Here is a 20,927-nt window from a genome sequence, read left to right as displayed (position 1 = left end):
GCTCCGATGAACAGCTTCTTCAAAAATATCAGGAAAATCAGCAGCAACCGCACACAGAAAAACGTACATCAAAAGATTAATATAATTACCTTCAAGTCTTTACCACTCCAGCAGATTGTATCGCAGAAGTTGGAAGAGGTTGTTGTAGTGTTGCTCTGAATGCTGAGCTTTTCTTATATACAGTTAGAGGAGAGGATGTCAGTTCATTAGCATACAGCAATGTTGGGAAATAGTGAATCTTATGAAATCCTCTACCTCCACATTTCAAGGTGTTGCTAATCATCAAACATGGTTGGAAACCACACCTGGATTTTATGAAATGTAGCATTCATTTACAATTGTTCACCCAAATTCAATCCAATTTCAAAACTATTCACACAGATCTCCAAAAGGCATCTTAGCAAACACAACTCTAAAATGCTCTGATGTAAAACAAAACACATGCATCCACTCTTGTACCAGAACACTGTCAATATTTGTCACTCATTACACAATGACCTTTAACAACACTTTTTGCAAAATGTATCACTTATCTTTATAAAAGTATCTTTATTTTTTCATTTATCATAAACCAAGATTCCATTTTTACAGTAAACGTCACTTCGTTGTTGAATCCATCAAGCTACATTGCAGTGCATGTCACACAAATTAATCAAAAAAACGATTCAATAGTAGGTAAAGTAGAATGTTATTTCTAAGGTGCTTTTCACAGACAACACAAAATACGAGACAAAAAGAAAAAAGCATACACAGTTAAATGACCATGTGAGCACATTTAAAAAGTCCAAAGCGTGCATATACCTAATGAAAACACAATCACATTTAAAATTAAAAACTACACAATGTGCAGACCAAATTAATACAGGTTAATCAAATCAGGTATGTCTTTATCTGCTTTATAAAATGATCCACAAAAACTGCAGACTTTATGGGTGGAAGCACAATATTCCAAAGTTGAGTTGCTACAGACTTAAAACCTTGTACACAACAAGCCTTAAGCTAAGTGTGTGGGACAAACAATACATTTGACATGACATGAAATATGGGTGAAGTAGCTAAGCCACATAATGTATTCAAGAGCCTCACTTTGCAAGAGCATGTATAAGAGTTAAGATTTTAAACTAAACCGGTAAATAGATTTAAGTACATGGATAATGTACAATCCTCTTAGTGAGAATTAGTAAATGTGAGATGAGATGAAGGCATGTAAGCATCTCAAGAATGTTTCTTGATAAGAAAAAAATAGATTTGATCAGCTGCTAAACATGGGTGTCAAAACTCGCAAATATTACCCCAAAATCATGCAGGTTGGACCGGACAGCATCGTAAAGAGTCCTAACATATAGCAAGATCATGGGGGCAACTTGCTTTTTGAGCAACAACCACAACCACTGTCTTGTCAGTAACAAAGCTGTAAGACAGTTTTGCTAGCCAGTCCTTAACAGTGCTTTAAACAGTCAGTAGACTAGATAACCTAAAAGCCTTAATATGTGCAAATGAAAAATGGAGGTTGATATCTTTGGCACATAACTGCTTTGCAACATTAAATATGTTTATGATCTGACCCAAGGGCAGCATAAATAAACAGAATATTAGGTGCCCCAGAACCGAGCCCTGCAGGGTCAGCACAAAGGAATCTTACACACTGTCTCCAATATAGACATTTGAACTTCTGTCAGTTAGATAGGATTAAAACCAGTCTAAAGCGTTGTCTCATATGTACACTTAACAATGTAACCTCTTTATCAGGATATGATCTACTGTGTCCAATGTAGAATTGAGGTCAAGTACCACCAACGCAAAACAATCACGTGCATTAGAGGACGTTAAAATATCCGTAGAAACCTTTGGAAAAGCAGCTTCAGACAGACTAAGGTACAATAGTATCTGAAAAGGGAAGCTCTGCTTTTCACAAATGATTTGTGTTTTAATTTCAAAACCATCTATTATTCTATTTGTGAGCAACTCATCATGCATTTACTGTATATGCTGACTTGAACATACAGACGGTACTGGTGTAAAGACTGTCTTCACAGTTACAATCTTAACGGATGAAAAGAAGTCTACAGACTTTCAAGTGAATATAAAAAACAGAAGTCGATCATTTACTTATACATTGCTTCATTAATTAGGGCCCGGGTGCCGAAGGCCCTATTAGAATTGAAGAAATTATTATTTATTTAATTTCTGAGGGACAATGTTTTTAGTAAAATTCTGTTTTTTCCAGTAAGCCAGGTGATCGTTTTAGTTTCCCACTTGAGGGATGAAAGGTAAGACAGGTAGCGGGAGAGGTGGGAAGACAAAAGCGAGTCAAAAGGCCATGATAATCAAACATGAATGGGGACAGGAAATGGTTGGAACTAAGCTGCATTTAGCTCTGGTTCATCTAGAAAACATATTTAAGAAAAAAAACGGATTTCATACAGCGATATCTTATTCTGTAGTTAGCATAATTGTTTTGATAGTGGGTTACAGCATGTGTCCAGGTACTGTCCTGATCACTCTCATTGGTTCTTCATTCGTTTGCTCTACTCAGAGACCCTAAAGAACAAATGATCTCACGTCAAAAAATCTTTAGACAGACCTCAATTACCTGCATTAGGCATTGATAACAATACCTCAAAACCACAACACAGCACTTAAATGAACATGTGACTCATAGAAAGATTGGAAGATTGTTGTTTGCGATACTTGCAGGGTAGGAGGAATACAATAGTGGAAAGCAAAACATCAAAACTAGCTCTTTTATAGGTGAGATAGGCATTTTTGTTTGTAGGGTGTGGCAGGATTTACTGCCACTGTGGGTTACCCATAGCACAAAACACAGGCAGACAATTTACATCCATCCATCTATGTCCGCTTACACAGGGTCGGGTCGAGAGGGCAGCAGCTGCAGCAGGGAACCCCAAACTTCCCTTTCCAGAGCCATATTACCAGCTCTGGGGGATCCCGAGGCGTTCCCTCAGGTTGGAGATATAATGCCTCCACCTAGTCCTGAGTCTTTCCCGAGCCCTCCTCCCAGCTGGACATGCCTGGAACACCTCCCTCAGGTGGCATTTTGGCACTCATTTTGGCCGCTTGTACCCTGAATCTCGTTCTTTTGGTCGTGACCCAGTCTTCATGTTAATTGAATGTAATACCGTCCGATTCTCCGACCAATCTCCCGCCCACTCACTAACAAGACCCTAAAGTATTTAAACTCCTTCACTTGGGATAAGGACTCATTCCCTACCTGGAGTAGGCACTCCATTGGTTTCCCACTGAGGACCATGACCTCAGATTTAGAGGTGCTGATCCTCATCCCTGCCACTTTGGCTGCAAACCAATCCAGTGAGTGCTGAAGGTCGCAGGCCAATGATGCCATCAGGACAACATCATCTGCAAAAAGCAGTGATGAGATCCCCAGCCCACCGAACTGCAATCACTCCCCCCCCCGTCTACGCCTCGATAGCCTGTCCTTAAATATTACAGGATTGGTGACAAAGTGCAACCCTAGGGTAGGCCAACCCTCACCTGAAATGTGTCCGACTTATTGTAGAGAGCAATTTACAGGCAAACTGCATTTATTTTTTGTCTGCTCACACTTATGAACACAACTTCACAACTACCAACTGTGCACCTCCACCTGTCCTGCTACTGATAGGCGCACAGCTCATTGCTCAACATTTTAACAAGTAACTTAACAAAATATTTTTTCACAGTCTAGACCTTTCTCTGTGCTTTGTGGCAGTCACCTGAAGGTCCAACAGGGAGAGTTTAATTAGTACAATAATGAACTGGAAATGCTACCCTGCTCAATCCCCACACCTCTCTCCACTGTAGCTGATTGCAGATCACGCACAACTCCACATATGGCTAAAGACTAAAAAGGTTATGTTCAGCTGCTAATTTAACACATTGTTTTAAAAAGAAATCTCACCTTCTTTGTCTGTTCATGGGCTTTTGTCCTTATTCATATCACTGTTTCACGTTTTCAGTGTAGTCACTGTTTTCCTTTCCTTTTTTTTAAGGAAATAATATTACCCTGGATTCAAATTATTATTATTTTAAGCCATGTAGGGTGTGTAATGTTGTCATGGAGCTCATTTTTCAGATCCACTTTTCAAAAACATTTTAACCCATCAGTTATCCCATCAGCTGTCAAAGTGGTCTCAAGATTCAGGCAGGTGTTAAAACTGTTTTTCCTTCTTATAATTTCTGATACACACCTTTCAATAATTTCATTATTGTTCCCCATAAATATGGATTTTAAGAAAGACAACACATTTGATCCATGTTTTCCATAAGGTTTATTCAGCAGATACGACATAAAAAGGAAAACATACATTTAACTACAATAAAGGGTGTGAAAACACCCTGTTTATGACAACATAATATAAATTTAAAAATACAGATCACAAACTGTGTTTTGTTTATGAGAACAATGTAACACATTCAATAGATGATCAAAGGTCAATGATCTGTGGTAAAAGTCATGGTTTTGTTAAGTTTTAGGAGCTGGGGTAGTGGGAGCTGTAGTAGGAGTAGTGGCTGCAGTAGTAGTAGTGGCTGCAGTAGTAGTAGTAGTAGTTGTGGCTGCAGTAGTAGTAGTGGCTGCAGTAGTAGTTTGTTGTTGTTGAAGGTAGTAATACAAGAACTGTAACCACTGGTCAGGAGTAGGCTGCCGGGAGGAGGGATTTCTCACCTCATTCGAATTCGAGTCAGAATCAGACTTTGACCGAGCAAGTCGTTTGTGCTCCATATCCGTCTGTAGAAAATCAACAAGTTGCAAGTTTGATATTGCCTGCATTATACTATTACAATAATAGTAATGGTGTCAACACAGAAGAACCCTGGTAGCAATATTAACTATGAGAATGTTACACTTACAGGATGAGCCAGAGCGAAGCTCAGGAGGCATCCGAGCACAAATACTACCTTCAGCATGGTTACAGTGATCACACCTGTTGAAAAGGAAATTTTGAAAACACGCTCCGATGAACAGCTTCTTCAAAATATCGGCAAAATCATCACCAATCATACCCAAAATATGCAGACACAAAAGTATAAAAATAAAATATAATTACCTTCAAGTCTTCACAACTTCAGCAGATTGCTTCGCAAGTGGTTGAGGAGGTTGTTGTAGTGTTGCTCTGAATGTGGATCTTTTCTTTTATACAGTTACAGGAACGGATGTCAGCTCATTAGCAAACAGCGAATATTAGGAAATCCTCTACCTCCACATTTCTAGGTGTGGCTAATGATCCGAAATGGAAACCACACCTGAATTGCATGAAATGTTGCATTCATTTACAGTGTTTTGCAATTGTTTACCCACATGTCTCTATGTACTGTGTGAATAGTTTTAAGAAATTAACACAGTACATAGAGACATGTGGGTAACTAATTTATAGTTCTTATCATGAATAATATCCTGTAGTGCATTGGATTTGTCTAAAATTCCAATCTTAAGGCCTCAATCAGTTTAAGTCAGAGAACATTTTATGTTAACAACTTTACTGTATATAGGTGCATTATCTTTATTCTCCACCCAGTTAATGACAAATCTGACAACACATGTCACACATGGTAATACCTGGTCTTGTGATTACAAATCAAGTGACTTAATGTCTTAGGCCGGGAGCAGGAAACACCCAATGAAACATGAACATATTGCCTACTTTTGTTTTAGGAAATGAGTTGCTGCTATTCCCTTTTCTATACAAATATGTATATACAGCATGCTCATGTGAAAGGATCTAAAGAGGTATTTACTTTTCAGATTTTATTTAATTATTACTAATCACTGTTTTCCTTATGTACTGTTGCGAAGAACAGGGATTAAAGACAACAATTAACAATTTGTTAAGTAATTCTGTTTTGCACACATTTAAGTATGACTAAGATGTGTTGTCTTGAGAAATATGTGGTGTGTCAATATCTGATGTCTGCTATAAGTATCAGTGTATGAGGGGCCCCTCACACAAACATACTTAGGTAGCACAACTGTGTACAACAGATATACTGCTGCTATACAGTAAGTGACTTGGTATGTGAAAGGCCTCGTCTGTTTTAAGGGCATGAAATGGTATGGTTCATTGTAAGAATTCAATTTAATCTCATATTTTCTTGCAGGTTATTCAGAAGCGATGCAGCTCTTGTGTATTGCAGCTTTACTTTTGACAGCAGTGGCTGCTAAGCCAGACTCGTGGAGGCCAGGGCAGAATGGACCCAAGCTAGATGCAGTTTCTAAGGTAATATAGTATAGACATACATAGACACACAGATGTAGAGATGCTTCTGCCGACAGCATGGAAGTCATTCTTATTGAATTACCTATTTGTTAAGCATGGTGACGATGAGCGGTCATTGACACCAGCCCCAGAAGTTGGAGATGGAGGGTCAGGTGTAGTAGACCGGCCATTTGGACAGAGAGGACCTTCAAAAAGCATGAACCCCAACAGGAGGAACCCCGGTGCAATGGTAAGCTCCCAATAATACCAAAGCTGTGTACTCAAATGTAAACAAAACAAAAGTGTAATCAATTGGGTAACATAAAAATTGTTAGTTTACTCCTGACTTGAAAGGTGCATAGAGATGGGGGTGCTGAAACTTTGCCGTTCTATTTCTGATACTTTTAAAGTATATAGAGTCTATATTTAGTTGTTTTTTTTTTATTGTGAAGCAATAGTTGATCTTTTTCAAAAGGCACTTTAAAAACTTTACTTAAAAGAGAATTCTGGTCAATTTCAACACGTATCTCTGTTGTTTAGAAATTTGCAGCCAAATTTGCTGTGGTCACTTGGAAGGATTAACTGCCCATGGGTAGGCACTTGTAATGACATTTCGAGCATGTCTAGAGGCTAAAAACAAGTTTAAAACATGCCCTCGTTTAGCTTCTTGGGTGCAAAATCTAGCAGGAGGATTGTTTTTCTTGTTCTCGCTAATGACAGCAGTCCAAATTTACAACCAACAGAGCCACATATTGAAATTTATGGAATTCTTCTTAAACATTAATCTTAAACATTGTTATTGTTCTGCATTATAATAAAATATGATATATGCAATCTACTTCTTTTGTTTTAGGCATTTTCCCTCATGATTAAGGTAGGCCTACTGTCATCTCTCAATGTGATATTAACAAACTTAACATTTACCAGAACATTTTGCAATAATTCTGAGTTTCTTGTGTTAATTGTTCCTTTCTAGATTGACAACGTGACATTTCAGGTAACATCATGAGTTTAAAAAAAATAAGTTTTGAATGGTGCATACAGTATACTGTATGTTTGACAGTACAGATTTCATTGAATAGTTAAAAGTTTGAACTAACTATGTGGCGTTTCATCCATAGAACACTTCTGCTGTGGCCCTGAAGGAGGTAAACAATAAGATTCAGTGACATGATTAACTTTAATTAAGAAACTAATCATTAAAATTCCACCATCTAATTAAATGTTGTGATTCCACTGACCCTCATTGTGAAAACCTTACAGGGGGAGAACATATTTCTGATGCCGAAGGTAACTTAAGACTTACTTACAATACAAAGTTTTATTACAGTTAAATGATCAAAAGAAATGTTACATATACTTGTTAGGACTACATTTTTAACTTTTTGTGGCAATGATTACACTATCAAAGCTAAGTTAGACTGAATTTGACTTACTTGCTTTACAGGGAGGAAAACACGGGCCTCCAAAGGATTGGGTACAATTTGCCTTTGTCAAACTTTCATTTCAGTCAATTTTATTTTTTTACCCTGGCTGGTTTGTTTTTGCATGTTTGATTTTTAAGACGTCATTGTGATTTTTGTTTCTCTTCATCTCAATATCAGCAATATGTGAAGCTCATCTACAACACCACAGTGCCGGTAATCTCCTTGATGTTTACTGTACATTGCATGTTTTATTTAGATATGTCTTCAACAATAATCATAATTTCTCTTTTTCCATTTGTAGAACAAAGTCTCCCTTCAGTTTGGGGTTTTGAAACTCGTGAGTACACAAAATTGATAGAGCCCACCCCTCTTGACACCTTTATCCAAGGTTTTTTTGTTGTTGGCATGTGCAGCCATTTACTGTAATCACCAGTAAACTTGCCAGTTGACCTTCTGCTGGTAGCAGTACTACATTCCTGGGTAAATTATGCACATTATTTCAAATCAGCCTAAAATAAAATACTTTGAACATAAAACTGTAATCCTTCTGGTAATAACTCCTATATTTTGTCTGATTTTGCAAAATTGTATGAACAAGAAGTTAATGTACACTGTAGGCAATACCCCATACTTAATCTCAGAAAGAACACAAAAAAACCTTCCAAAAACTCAACCTATTTCTTCCTAATTTGCTTTCTACAGTATAATAGTGGTTGTCAGGACAACCTGCAACATGCAATGACCTTTGGCTGACAGTCATCTGTACACAGCACTTTATCTGTGCTTCACACAGGCTCCTGGTTTCATGTCTGATGAGCCCAGCAAGGTATCTGGGAAACAGAGACAACCTGCCGGAGGCAAGGGGAAGAACCCCGGTGCAATGGTAAGCTCACAATCACCTATAACTGTACTCAAATACAAAAAGACATTGGTGCAATAAAATGGTTCTCTTTAAAACCTTGAGTTCACTCCTGACCAAGGACAATGGAAGGCGAGCTGAGTTGGGGGTGCCAAAGGTGCCCTACTATTTCTGATCATTTGTACTTCTATTTAAAAATAAAATGTTTTGTCTGTTTAATTAACATTTGTTGCTTTCAGGTTTTATCGTCAAGTATTTGATTTGTGTTTTCGAAAAGTGATTTAAAGACAATTCTTACTACTAAACTTAAACATTGTTTTTTCTTCTGCATCTATTATTCTAATTCATACAATCTACTTCTTTCTTGTTTTAGGCGTTTTCCCCTGTGTTTAAGGTAGGCTTACTGTCATGTGATCAACACACTTAAAATTCACTAGAACATTTGGCAAAACTCTGAGTTTCTTCTGTTTATAATTTCTTTTCAGGTTGACAATGTGACCTTTCAGGTAAGATCACAAGTTAAAAAAAGTGTTTTAAAAGGTTTTTTTTACAGTGTACTGCATGTTTGACATGACAGACTTTACTAGATAATAAAAGAAAATTCAACTAACCATGTGGCGTTTCATCCATAGAACACTACTGCTGTGTCCATGAAGGAGGTAAACAATATGATTCAGTGACATGATTAACTTTGATTAAAAAAAGATTTACTTTTTGTAATGAAATCTTATGAAATGTTTTGATTCCATGCACACTCTGTGTCAAAATCTTACAGGGGGAGAACGTATTTTTGATGCCAAAGGTGACTGAAGAATCAATTTCAATATAAAGTTTTATCACAGCTAAAGAATCAAAAGAAAGATCTTAAAGTTTGTTTTCACTTTGAATAAATACTAATGACTGGCAATCCATTCATAGCACGGTGGAGGAGGACCTCACCACAATAAGGTATGAAACGTCTTTTTTACTTCTTTGTAGCAATGATTACAGTATCAAAGCTCAGCAAGTCTGATTTTGACTGTTACTTGCTTACAGGGAGGAAGACACGAGCCTCCGAAGGATGGGGTATACTGGCCATTTGTCAAACTTTCATTTCAGTCAGAAATTTGGGAAAAAAACACTTTACTTTCTACTCTGATCTGTTTGTTTAGACTTGTTTTGTTTAGACTTGAATATGTCGTTGTGATTATTGAACGTCATTGTGATTTTTGTTTGTCTTTATTTCAATATCAGCTGTATGTGAAGCTCATCTACAACACCACAGAGCCGGTAATCTCCGTTTATTGGACATTAAAAAAAATTTATTTTGTCATTTTTTTCTCCAATAATAATAATTTCTCTTTATCTATTTCAAGAACAAAGTCTCCATTGAGTTTGGTGTTTTGCAACCTGTGAGTACAGTCAATATATTGATAATGTGTATATATATATATATATATATATATATATATATATATATATATATATATATATATATATATATATATATATATATATATATATGTACATACATACACACATGCATTATATTGATCTATTTATGATATATCACATATATGATTTTCTACATATTTGCCATTAAATGCTAAATTATGGACTCTCATGCTATTTTTTTGGTTCTATGTGCAACTATTTAATCATCAGTAAATGTAGCAGTCAACATCCTATTAGTAGTAATACTACTAGAACCTACTATTATCTTTTATGTTGGCAACATTATGCACAGTGTTTGGAATTAGCCTAATAAAAAAGAAGGCGCTTACATTTTATTGTTTTGCTAATTGAAACAACCTTTCTATTTTCAAGATGAACCTTGGTGAATTTGTTGGAGATGAAGACAGTCCAGAAAAAGAGAACTAACCTTCAAATGGTGAGGTTAATGGAGTAACACTGATTACGTTTAATTCCCTCATCATCACTTTGCTACAGTAACTGCTGCTAACAAATGTTCTTATCTCACACCTACCTCAGAAAGAAACCAACAACTACACTGTACAACCACAAGTTTGATCCACCGCCTTTAGAGACGATTATGGATGTCTCTATGGTATATTCTGAGAAATCACTCATGTATTTCCTCAATTTCCAAAAAAGCATAAAAGCATAATGTCAGTGTACCACAATAAAACTCTTAAACACATTACTTTGGCAATGTTCTTTATTTGACATGCTCTTAGAGCAAGGAGCACATTCGTGAAAAAAGCAAGACAGTTTCAGTTTAATATAAAAGGTTTGAGTACAAATAAACTGCATTTGGAAGAATGGCACACTCCAGTACATTTTGCAGAAGAACAAGTGATGTGGCCACACAGAAATTCATGTTTGACTGATCCCCTTGTTGTTATTTCCCTGGTGACATCTAAGGCTCAAACAGGAAAGGAAAGTTGGACTGACCCTGGAGAAATGATTAAAAATATAAAGATAAATAATCGCACCCTGCATAATAAATGACAACGATGATGATTTTGTGTATGTGCATATACGGTAATGTGCAAAAGCTTTAAAAGTTGAAAGCTATTGTATAAAATTGACCTCATCAACCCCTGGGCCAGATGCATCACCACGAGGATCAGGAGGAATTGTAGGAGACTCTTTCTGTGTCCCCAGTGGCCATGTCTGATGTAGATAGAAAGAACACAAAAACACAACAATTAGACTGAACTGGTGCTCTCTCTTCTGCTGGTTTATTGGTGAAATTATAAAAAATAAAGCAATCATGGACATTAGTGTACTCACTCTCTCTGTTTGAACCTTAGGCTGAGAAGCCTGCTAAAATGGAAAGACGTGCAGGAAAATTAGATTACAAAGTATATAAGTACATATTTACCTACATATTTTATTTTAAATTCTAAATTTGACATTTTCTGTTTTTTCAGCTAACAAACTTATAAGCTGTAAAAATATCGTATAACAGTACCGCCATAGCAGTTGCTCAACACTGAAATGTGTCTGAGGTGACATGATTTCAGCGGCGTGTGGTCGACATGGCAGACAGTCGACTTTGCTTCAAAGTCACCGCACATGACTCAACATCTGCAGCTATGTTATTATTATCATTAAGTCGTGTCTTTGTCATAATAGTCCGCTGCATCTTCCCACACTTAATTCAAGGTGGCAAAGGGAAGTAGATGGACACAATCTTTGTGATATTTTGAAATAATTTTAGCAGTAGCTTTTCATTCCTTTTTTTCTTTTTCATCTCAGTGTGTAGCCAATACGCTGCAGTATGCTGATCTCTATTGGCAAATATTCATTTAGCCAGTGTTTAAAAAAAAAGAAAGAAGGAAATATCATGTCACATTTGTTTCTGAGCAATAAACAGAGAAATTGGGGATTATCTTTTCTTTATTTCTTGCCATCTTGCATGTCTAACCTGAAGAGGGAGCTGTGGTCTCTGTGTGGTTCTCTCCAGCTTTTGCTGACCGTTGTTGGGCTGCACCACCGCAGTGTTCCTCTGCTGGGGATAGCCGTAAGCAGGCCCAAAGTAAGGAAAGCCCTGGGAATGATAGACTCGATTTAAATCTGTGGTGAGTACCTAAATGAAGATATGGGGTGTGCACACAATATGTTTTCCTTCATACCTGCTGTCTAGGAAGCTGAGGAAAAGCATAGGACGGGTACTGGAAATGTGGAAACATCTAAAGGAAATTTAAAAACCATTATTATTTCTCCATATGACTGTGAGGAGCAGCAGATAACTACCACTGTTTCTTCTTGATTTGTTGTACCTGAAAGGGGTTTTGGGCCTGCTGAGGAACATCAGGAGCGTTGGGGTCCTTTTGTGGTCCAAGTTGCTCTTGCTGGCCGTTGGGGATGAACATGGGAGTAAAATGGTTGCCCTGGTTGGGAAGAAACATCTGGGGCCCCTGGGGACCGAAGGGACCGGCTAATTGAGGGTTCAAGTTCACCATCGGTGGAGTGAACAGCACATCAGGCTGCTGCTGCTGCAGTACATACTGAGGGAACATTGCAGATGCCTGAAGAAGAGGGATTTTGTTTAGTTAGCTTTTCCCTTTTGAAAACCTGTTTAAACTGACAGAAAATGTACTTAACATTAGTGCTGCAACTCAAGGTAGTAAGTGCATGGCAAAAAAGTTTCCAGTACCTGTGTTTGTCCAAGAGTTGCAAGAGTTAGTCCATTTAGTCTTAGGATCTGAACACACAAAAGGGTTGTGTTAATTTGATATTATCATTCCTGTGAAAAGGGATTTTAACTTTGCAACCAACAAACATAAAAAGGCATTAACAGTTATATTTACCTCATTGCTGTTGCTTGCAATAATACCAATCTGCAACTGTAAAATACAAAAAAACACTTTATCTCTGCAATTTTAGATGATGTGAGAAATAAATGCTTTACCAAGATAGATCTCTAACTCACTGGAAGTGCAAAGCTTGTTTTGAATAAACAGATCAATAGAAAGGCGGTCTGCATATTCATGATGTACTTTGGTCTGTAAAACAAAAAACACGTTTTAAAAAAGACTCCATAAATGTAAAATGTTTCATGCTTTGACTGAATCAATGTGCCTCACAAAATCATCTTACCGTTTCTCTGGTTCTGCTTTCGCTCTCTGTGTGCCGGTCTCCTCACTTTGTCAATATCCCTTTAAACGTCTGTCCATGTGAGCTGTTATAGTCCACTGCCAACCCATCCAGACAATGTGCGGTCAGTGTGACAGACATTTCTCATGGCATCAGACTCAGACACTTACAACACAGGACAGGTAAGTATGTCATTAGGTCTAAGTCATGTCTCTAAACACCATGACATGGTCTGCATGAAATTGCTAACAATCCTCTTTCCAAATACCTTACATAGCAGTCTTTAATTGACTGATTTGTTTTTACAGGCCAATGCTTTTCAATTTAGGAGAACTGTTTACATAATGCATTCCGTATATGTTCTCTTAAGTAAAGTTTCTGTTACTGTACTTGACATTGTACTTGCAAATAAATAGACATAACAGCTAAAAACAAGAACAACAAAGCTGAACAAGCATGAACAATATATACTATGTACAAACATAAACATAAGAAGATATCTACATGTTAAAAAAAACTGTAAAAACTATAACATTCTATCAATTCACGGTACAGTGAAGTACACTGATGTTTGGTGGTGCAGTTTATGTAAACTCAAGCGTCAACCTGTCCTTTTTTGTGAACCAGAAATCTGACCCTCTGGTCTTTTTTCACAGCATATATTTTGATTTATTGTAGTGTGAAGTGGTGTTACCAATAATATTAACAGAGGCTCCTTTGTAGTCAACTGTCCCAGTATGACAATTATTTACACCTGTGCGTTACCTTCTGTAACATGTCAAAACAGGGACGTGCACAGGTACAGGCTAATGTTACCCGTGCAACAGCCTGTTTGCCCTTATTGGCTGAGGTACCCCTCTGGAGAAAAATACCTATATCAACTTTTTCATTGTTTATTTATTATTTACTTTTTCTTGCAGTTCTGGCAGTCCGTCATAAGTAAGCCGAGTATATTTTCTAACAGAAACAATATGGGGTGCAGGCACGAAATATGGGTTATTTGTCATTAAAATACATTAGGGTAAAATTTGTGTTTAGGGTCACAAAAAACGAGTAACTTTAAAGTTGTGTCAATTTTACAATAACAAAGTACAACCCATTTCAACCAGTAGATATTTGTTTCTCAAAACTCTGGTTGAATGTACCGATGGGCTACCTCACAGCACATATTTGTGGTGCTGCAAAAAAGTGGCCAGAGGTGTGTATATCCCAAGGTTGCAAACATCAGTGTGGCCTCCATCAGCAGTTTATAAAATCCTCAGACATTTTACCTGAGCCACTTCCTGTTTGGGGAGTTGATTAAATGTGACAGAAACATGTTGGGACCTACAGTCAATGGCTGGGACTGATTTTCTTGTCTGATGTATTTTAATGAGTTTAGACACAGACTTTTACCAATGAGAGATCCTTTGTGAAACAAACAAATAAATGGTTAAATTGGGATTTAAACTCAGAACCTTCACACTGTGGAACATCTATGAGGACTCTAAATATTTAAAATAAGGTTTCAGCTTGTTCAATGAATACATAAATGTAATGTACTGTATTAAAGGGTTTTGATGGGTTAGCAGATATGTCTTGGAAAGTAGTTTTTGGAGGATTACCAGCCCTTTTGGGATTATATGTTTAAGAGATTTAAGGGGCAACAAAAGGAACTGAAAATCTTTGTTTCTCTGTAGCTTGATGAACGTGATGTTTTTTTATTTCTCAACTTCGGAGATGGTCCTGTGGCAAATGATGTTGACTAAAACCAAAGAAATGTGGGTTCCAAATCCTGCCTAAGGTAAGCCACACAGGAGTGTTTGTAATGGATGGTTGTGGTTTCAGTTGTGGGGGACAGTGAACTCAGGGACAGACCATATTTCAAGATTTTTAATTTTTAATTGTTTTTTAATTTAACAAATAGCATGTGGTGAGATGTATTATAGTTATTTTCAATTATGGTTAAATACACAAACATTTTTTGATTTTTATTGCTTATATTTGCAACTGAAGAAAAGAAGGAAACTGACTGTGGACATCACAGTCAGATAATTATTTTAGAGGTAATAAACCCTGAGGCATAAACCTTGTTTTACGTATTGGAGAAGGGTTTTATTTGGTAAGAAGGTTTGAAAAAATAAGTATCAACACAATTTTTTTACAACTAAGTTTTTATTATATCATGGGGACACAAATTGGAGCATTTGCTAAGAATGACCCGTGTAATGTCCCATTGGCCTTTCATATAATGTGCATTCAAGTTTACCGTCATGCACATTTCTACCACTTTAATTTAACAAATTCAACAATATATGTCTTACTGCTCTTTTATTTTATGCGGCTGTATGTGACCCAGTAGCGTAGTGTATAAACAATTATACTTATCAAAAAGATGGAACTAGAAATGAAAGCCTTTTCCCAGAGGTTGTTTGTACAATGACAATCTATATTGATGTTTACAGTGGCGCTGCCCTCTATTGGCCATAGTAGTTATGACAGGAGCAAACCAGAAAGTAAGGTCACGGCCTGGCTGCACCCATGGGCTGCACTTGTGTTCAGCTGTAAAAGTAGGTTTTTAATAGGGTGAAATACAGTATACTGTATAAGTAACATCATTCTGATTCTAATCCTTTTAAGATGAAGTCCTGCATGAGGCCCTATCCCCAGGCAGTTAGAGCAACAGCCCCTCCAAATGTCCAAATGTGCCCGTCCCTGTGTCAAAATGTCTTAGGAGGGAGACAAAAGGCCTACATGTGACAGATATTTCATGTTGCACCAGCACAGCTCACATCTTCATCAGCTATTTACTGTTAGTCCTCACCTGTTTCAATTAGTAACTTCAACTGCAGTGGGTGAAACCCCCAAAAAGGTCTTCTTACTATGTGGTTTCATCTTGTTTTATTATGTGTGTTTTCCCGTGATTTAGAGGGCCAAGGCACCAGTGACCTATGTTACCATCCAAAGGGTCAGTGCGCATTGAACTGGACCTGACTAAAGACACTGAAGCCCTCTCCAGGAAGGGCCAGAGTTGTCTCTATTTTCTTAGGAGGCCGAGGTCCTTTAACATCTGCCGGTCAATGCTGAGGATGTTTTATGAATTGAAAGAGAAAGTTGTGGCCTGTGCTGTCCTAACAGACTCAACAATCGGATTTGCAAGGCCAGTGATGTTGTGGGGGTTGGGCTGGACTCTTGCACAATGTCTCCCACCCTCTCCATGATCATCTGGTCAAGCAGAGAAGAACGTTCAGTGCAAGATTCAAGTAACTGAGATGCACCACAGAGCACCACAGGAAGGCATTCCTGCCAGTGGCCATCAAACTTTTCAACTCCTCCTTCAGTGTCAGACACTCTGATCGATCTATTTCACACCTGTCAGCAGCTATAAACGTAATTTATTCATAAGTTATATCTTCTAAACAAATGACTTAATAGTACAATAATTGGGTGCAAGAACTCTGCGATACTCTGGCAATAATACTGCACGTATGCTGTAGCCACATTTCATGGAACTAATATTATTAATTTCTAATATTCATGCATTATAACACACTTGTTCATTATTATTATTATACGTGTGATTATATGTTTTATGAAACTTTTTACATACTTGTTTATATGTTCTATCTTTCAAAAAAAAAAATTCAATACTTTTTTATGCTAGAATTGGGGCAACTGTGACCACTTTTTGTGATTCTGATATACTTAAAACCTTTTGAATGGTAGCAGAGAGCCACTATAAATTGCAATGATTATCACAGTTTATTGGTGACAATTGTAAGATTCAACACATTGGTTTAAAATTCAGAATCAGAGGCTTATACAAAACAAACTCATTTAAAGTAAGATTTTATTGTACTGGTTAGTTAAAATAATACACAAAGCTTCCATGGTCATTGGTGATAGACAAAATCATACAATTAAATTTTTGCTATCACTTTGACAATTCTTGTGTATTTGATAATGTGTCATCTTAAACATGTTCATGTTCTTCTTGACAGAGAGTTGTTTCAGTGGCAGCTGGAAGCTGAGGGAATTAAGAAGGAACAGAGAGTGAATGAATTAGAGATTACAGTAATGAAGATTTTGCAACAAGACAATAAAAACACACTCATATCAGACAGTGATGATGTTATCCACAAAGATCTGCTTCTTTGCTTTGGATTTACACAATCTTACCTGAGTAGCCACAGTGGTCTTTAAGGTGTCCTGTTTCATAACCTGACGCTGGAAGGTCAAACAACAACAATTAACCACTGTAGCTTATACTAGTATTCACATACAGTAATACAGTTTTCTGGGTTCCTACCCTAAATCTCCTCAATGGATCAGGCTGAAGAGGAAGCTGCTGTTGCATGACACCGTCGGCGATCCCCTAAAACAAGGCAGCAAGGTACAATTTGTTAAAATTCTATAAATCATCATTCAATCTTTAATAAAGGTGCATTGTAAACTAAGAATCAGTGATTCTTGAGTGATTACCACCTGAGGCTGCGGAGGAGGATTCATTTGTGCCATTTGAGGTACTCCCATGAATGGAAACTGCCAATACACCCAAAATACATATTAAACATATTATATTATACATTATCCACATTATGCAAAAAGCCTTCAACAATATCAAATGACGTCTGTTAACGCAATTATAGTATATGCAATACTAACCCCATTGACTGCAGGGACGTTGTACACATTGGGAATGGGGGCCGGAGCCGCATAAGCAGGAACTCTGGGAACAAACTGAGAGGAAGAGAGATGGGATTGTTCATTTCAGCGTTATTGTGGTTTGATATTTTGCACATATTGGTGTACAAACATGTGATGTCATAAATCATATCATGCATTGTCTGGCTTAACAAATCTGAATTCAGCTCATAATGCGTAAATTGGTGGCTAATGATGAAGTCTTTTTTGTCCGCCAATGATGAAGACATCAGCAACCAGCAAGCGAGACAACAGGAGGGATCCATCTTGTAATGTGGGTCAAAGAAAACAACCAATGTGTTGTTATAACATGCACGTACTAGCCTAGAAATCTAGACGCACCCTAGCAGAAGCAAACGTAATTTACAGCCAGGGTCAACATCTTGATGTTGGTCTAGCTTGTCAGGTTATGCACGTACTCCACCTTGCTTTGGATTATAAATTCTCTTTTTTCACCACGTGGCATTTTTTCTATTTTTGTATTGATTTTACACCAAGTTTTAATCTTTGTGCACAGTTACCTGATGTTATCTGATGATAACCTGTGGTTATCATCAGACTTTTTGACTGGGTTGAGTGCAAAGAAATATTATAGTAACATGTTTAAATAAAACCTAAAACTCCAAATCTTCTTCACTAATCTTAAATCCTATCTTGTAATTTTTCTTTCCGGTTAAACTGATGTAATCAAAATGACAACCTGATAAACTCACCTGAGCAAACTGTGGCCCGTTGACACCTGCAACACCACCAGCTGCCATGACTGGGTTCAGGCCTCCAGCCATTCTCCCAGGGTTCACTCCGTTTGCCATCCCTCCGTTCATACCTGCCATCAATGCTCCATTCATACCAGTCATACCTGCCATCATTCCTCCGTTCATACCGTTCATACCTGCCATCATTCCTCCGTTCATACCGTTCATACCTGCCATCATTCCTCCGTTCATACCGTTCATACCTGCCAGCATTCCTCCGTTCATAGCATTCATACCGTTCATTGCGTTCATACCGTTCATAGCGTTCATAGCATTCAGAGCGTTCATGGTGTTTACAGCATTCATAGCTGCTATCATCCTCTGTTTCTGTGTGAAGAGTGAGAAAGAGCGTTTGGATTTTGGATTATTGCACTGATCACGCATAGATCAGTAGAAATGTAATGTTTCTTACCTTGCCTGCATTGACCTGCAATAAGTAAAGATACCAGATGTTACATGCACTGCTTTTTATGTAAGATAGATAGATAGATAGATAGAAAGATAGATAGATAGATAGATAGATAAATAGATAGATTGTACTCACATAGCAGACGGTTGCTACAAATGTTATGAGAAGAAGAAGCTTCATTTTGCAGCCTAAAACCTGTCAAAAAAAATGAAAAAGAATAGATACATTTAACTCATAAATTTAAATAGTTGTTGGAAATGTATGCATGATATTACTTTCATACTAAATTGCACATTAATTCTGATCACATTATATAATATTTTAGAATCCCAATTGCACAATACATACCTCAGTTATTTTTGCTTTCAGATGTCATGTGCCAAGATGGACTACAGTTGCTCTATGAATTTAGAGCACCTTTTATCAGTCTCAGAGATTATTATTAGCCAATTACAGTGGAGAATACATGTTCGTCAACAATATTTGTCACCTGTGTGTCATGGGAACCTGTGTGTTATACAACATGTTCTTTTTCTACTGTACAAGATTTAAAGAGATGGAACCGTGAGCTGACTATTTTCAAAGAGCCTTAACTCTATTTAACCATCTAACATTGTTCTCAATAGCAGCTGAGCAACCACAAACAATAACAGAGTGATTCAGTGTCTCAGGAAGGGTTTCTGGAGGTTTCTGGAAGCTACTGACTAAAATCGAGCCTAAACCATTTAAGTTTTGCGGGTTGTGGTCACAGGAGGCAAACAAGTGACATCATCATTAAGTGCTTTTATAAAGAAACCATGAAAAACACAAGTGTACACTTAAATGTAATTAAAGATCTACCTAGCAAGTTGCACACTGTTTATGAGAAGATAGTTGTGACTTCAGGAAAACAGCTATGCAAGAATGACATCTCGGCACATCATGTTTCCAGCTGCTCTGTTAAAATTGCAAAGTTAAACTAGAACTGCAAGCGGTTATGATGGGGTCCAAGCCTCCCTGCGCAAGTCGGCCCCAACGACCCGGTGAGCGCACGAAAGTGGAACACAAAGCGAAACATGAAGAGGCACATACAAGTAACAGTACAGATTCATAGCACAATAACCCCAAAAAACTCTGGGCTTCTAGGCTGGATAAAAACCTTCTGTAAGGGATAGGAAGACAACAAAGACATCAGCAGAACTGGGACACTGTTAGCTTTTAGCTCCAAAAGAGAGTATGTTTCTACTAGTTATATTATTAAGTTACAAAGTTATGAATCAGAAGTGCAGTTTGGCGTCACGCATGGCCCAAAATGGTACATTGATTTTAGCGCCACCTAATGGCCTATCTTTACCAAATTCGGTACCGAGCCTCCGGGCAGCATGCCAAACAACCGTCACAAGTTTGTTATTAATAGCATGTATTGTGGCAGAGGTATTGCAATTGAAAATTTCCCATTGAAATGCAATGAGTTTTTTTACTAAAGTAAAAAACGTTGATTATTGCTCCCCTAATGGCCCATCTTTGTCAAATTTAGCACCGAGCATCTGGGAGATGTCAAAGATTTCTCTTCAGTCTTTTGCTGATGACATTTTGTTTAGCCGAGATAAAGTATGATGTACGTTTGGTAGCTTACTACAGAAACTTAGTTTGGTCGTCAACTGCGCAAACGTTAACGTAGCAAAATTCTTTATATAACTTCTTTCGGGGCCATGTGGAGACGCTGCAAACCAAGTTTAATGCAGATCTGTCGCACTGCCTAGGACAAGTTCAAAAAAGTTGGTTTTGCACTTATTGTGATATTGCAAAAAGGATTGTGAGCAGAAATAATCGTGGCCTATACCACAAGACTCGGCTTAACACGTGAATGTAAAGATTTTGAACGTGTGATGTAAAATGTGTGAATTATAAAAAGACGTCTAACGTCATTGTAGCACCACCTAGTTGTCCACATGTGTAATATTTGGAAGGTCAGGTCAGCTACCCATTGTACATCTACCCTGTTAATTTCAAGTATTTTGCTTTAGTGTCAGTGGTTAATCCAAAAGTGGGACCATA

At 37.5% G+C, this 20,927-nt stretch overlaps 3 protein-coding genes and 1 long non-coding RNA gene across 7 annotated transcripts in view; 2 read left to right on the top strand and 2 right to left on the bottom strand.

Moving 5' to 3' along the window:
• The window catches only part of LOC117955881, a 22,203-nt gene extending 1,862 nt beyond the window's left edge, over nt 1-20,341 (top strand). The window contains exons 2-3 of the long non-coding RNA XR_004659154.1: nt 3,472-3,476; nt 20,287-20,341. This is a non-coding gene — a long non-coding RNA (uncharacterized LOC117955881). The remainder of the gene's footprint in view (nt 1-3,471; nt 3,477-20,286) is intronic.
• Nucleotides 5,962-10,368, top strand: LOC117955681. Of its 2 annotated transcripts, none has more exons than XM_034890321.1 (20): nt 5,962-6,016; nt 6,115-6,233; nt 6,328-6,462; nt 7,066-7,086; nt 7,189-7,209; nt 7,334-7,360; nt 7,476-7,502; nt 7,660-7,689; nt 7,817-7,852; nt 7,941-7,976; nt 8,433-8,522; nt 8,872-8,892; nt 8,984-9,004; nt 9,131-9,157; nt 9,274-9,300; nt 9,417-9,446; nt 9,534-9,563; nt 9,732-9,767; nt 9,854-9,889; nt 10,305-10,368. In XM_034890321.1, exons 2-20 carry the CDS (start codon nt 6,129-6,131, stop codon nt 10,356-10,358), a joined length of 810 nt encoding a protein of 269 aa, XP_034746212.1. In that variant the 5' UTR covers nt 5,962-6,016; nt 6,115-6,128; the 3' UTR covers nt 10,359-10,368. The 2 variants fall into 2 exon arrangements, with proteins under 2 accessions (XP_034746212.1, XP_034746203.1); XM_034890312.1 differs by having other exon boundaries at nt 5,979-6,028.
• odam (odontogenic, ameloblast associated) lies at nt 10,648-13,174 on the bottom strand. 2 transcript variants are annotated; one of them, XM_034890441.1, is made up of 10 exons: nt 13,047-13,174; nt 12,880-12,952; nt 12,758-12,793; nt 12,604-12,651; nt 12,227-12,475; nt 12,080-12,136; nt 11,872-11,994; nt 11,235-11,267; nt 11,031-11,114; nt 10,648-10,893 (listed from the first exon to the last, which is right to left on the bottom strand). In XM_034890441.1, exons 2-10 carry the CDS (start codon nt 12,937-12,939, stop codon nt 10,858-10,860), a joined length of 726 nt encoding a protein of 241 aa, XP_034746332.1. In that variant the 5' UTR covers nt 12,940-12,952; nt 13,047-13,174; the 3' UTR covers nt 10,648-10,857. The 2 variants fall into 2 exon arrangements, with proteins under 2 accessions (XP_034746332.1, XP_034746339.1); XM_034890448.1 differs by having other exon boundaries at nt 11,235-11,264.
• On the bottom strand, nt 16,815-19,293 carry scpp9 (secretory calcium-binding phosphoprotein 9). 2 transcript variants are annotated; one of them, XM_034890399.1, is made up of 10 exons: nt 19,239-19,293; nt 19,026-19,085; nt 18,894-18,908; nt 18,652-18,808; nt 18,440-18,540; nt 17,688-17,762; nt 17,505-17,564; nt 17,332-17,397; nt 17,202-17,249; nt 16,818-17,049 (listed from the first exon to the last, which is right to left on the bottom strand). In XM_034890399.1, the coding sequence occupies exons 2-10, from the start codon at nt 19,068-19,070 to the stop codon at nt 16,996-16,998; spliced, it is 621 nt and encodes a 206-aa protein (XP_034746290.1). In that variant the 5' UTR covers nt 19,071-19,085; nt 19,239-19,293; the 3' UTR covers nt 16,818-16,995. The 2 variants fall into 2 exon arrangements, with proteins under 2 accessions (XP_034746281.1, XP_034746290.1); XM_034890390.1 differs by having other exon boundaries at nt 16,815-17,049; nt 18,440-18,808.
• Nucleotides 20,342-20,927: the final 586 nt, after the last annotated feature.

This window comes from Etheostoma cragini, chromosome 2 (assembly GCF_013103735.1).
Source record: "Etheostoma cragini isolate CJK2018 chromosome 2, CSU_Ecrag_1.0, whole genome shotgun sequence".
In the NCBI taxonomy this organism is placed as follows: Eukaryota; Metazoa; Chordata; class Actinopteri; order Perciformes; family Percidae; genus Etheostoma; species Etheostoma cragini.
This window is presented reverse-complemented; position numbering and strand designations above follow the sequence as displayed.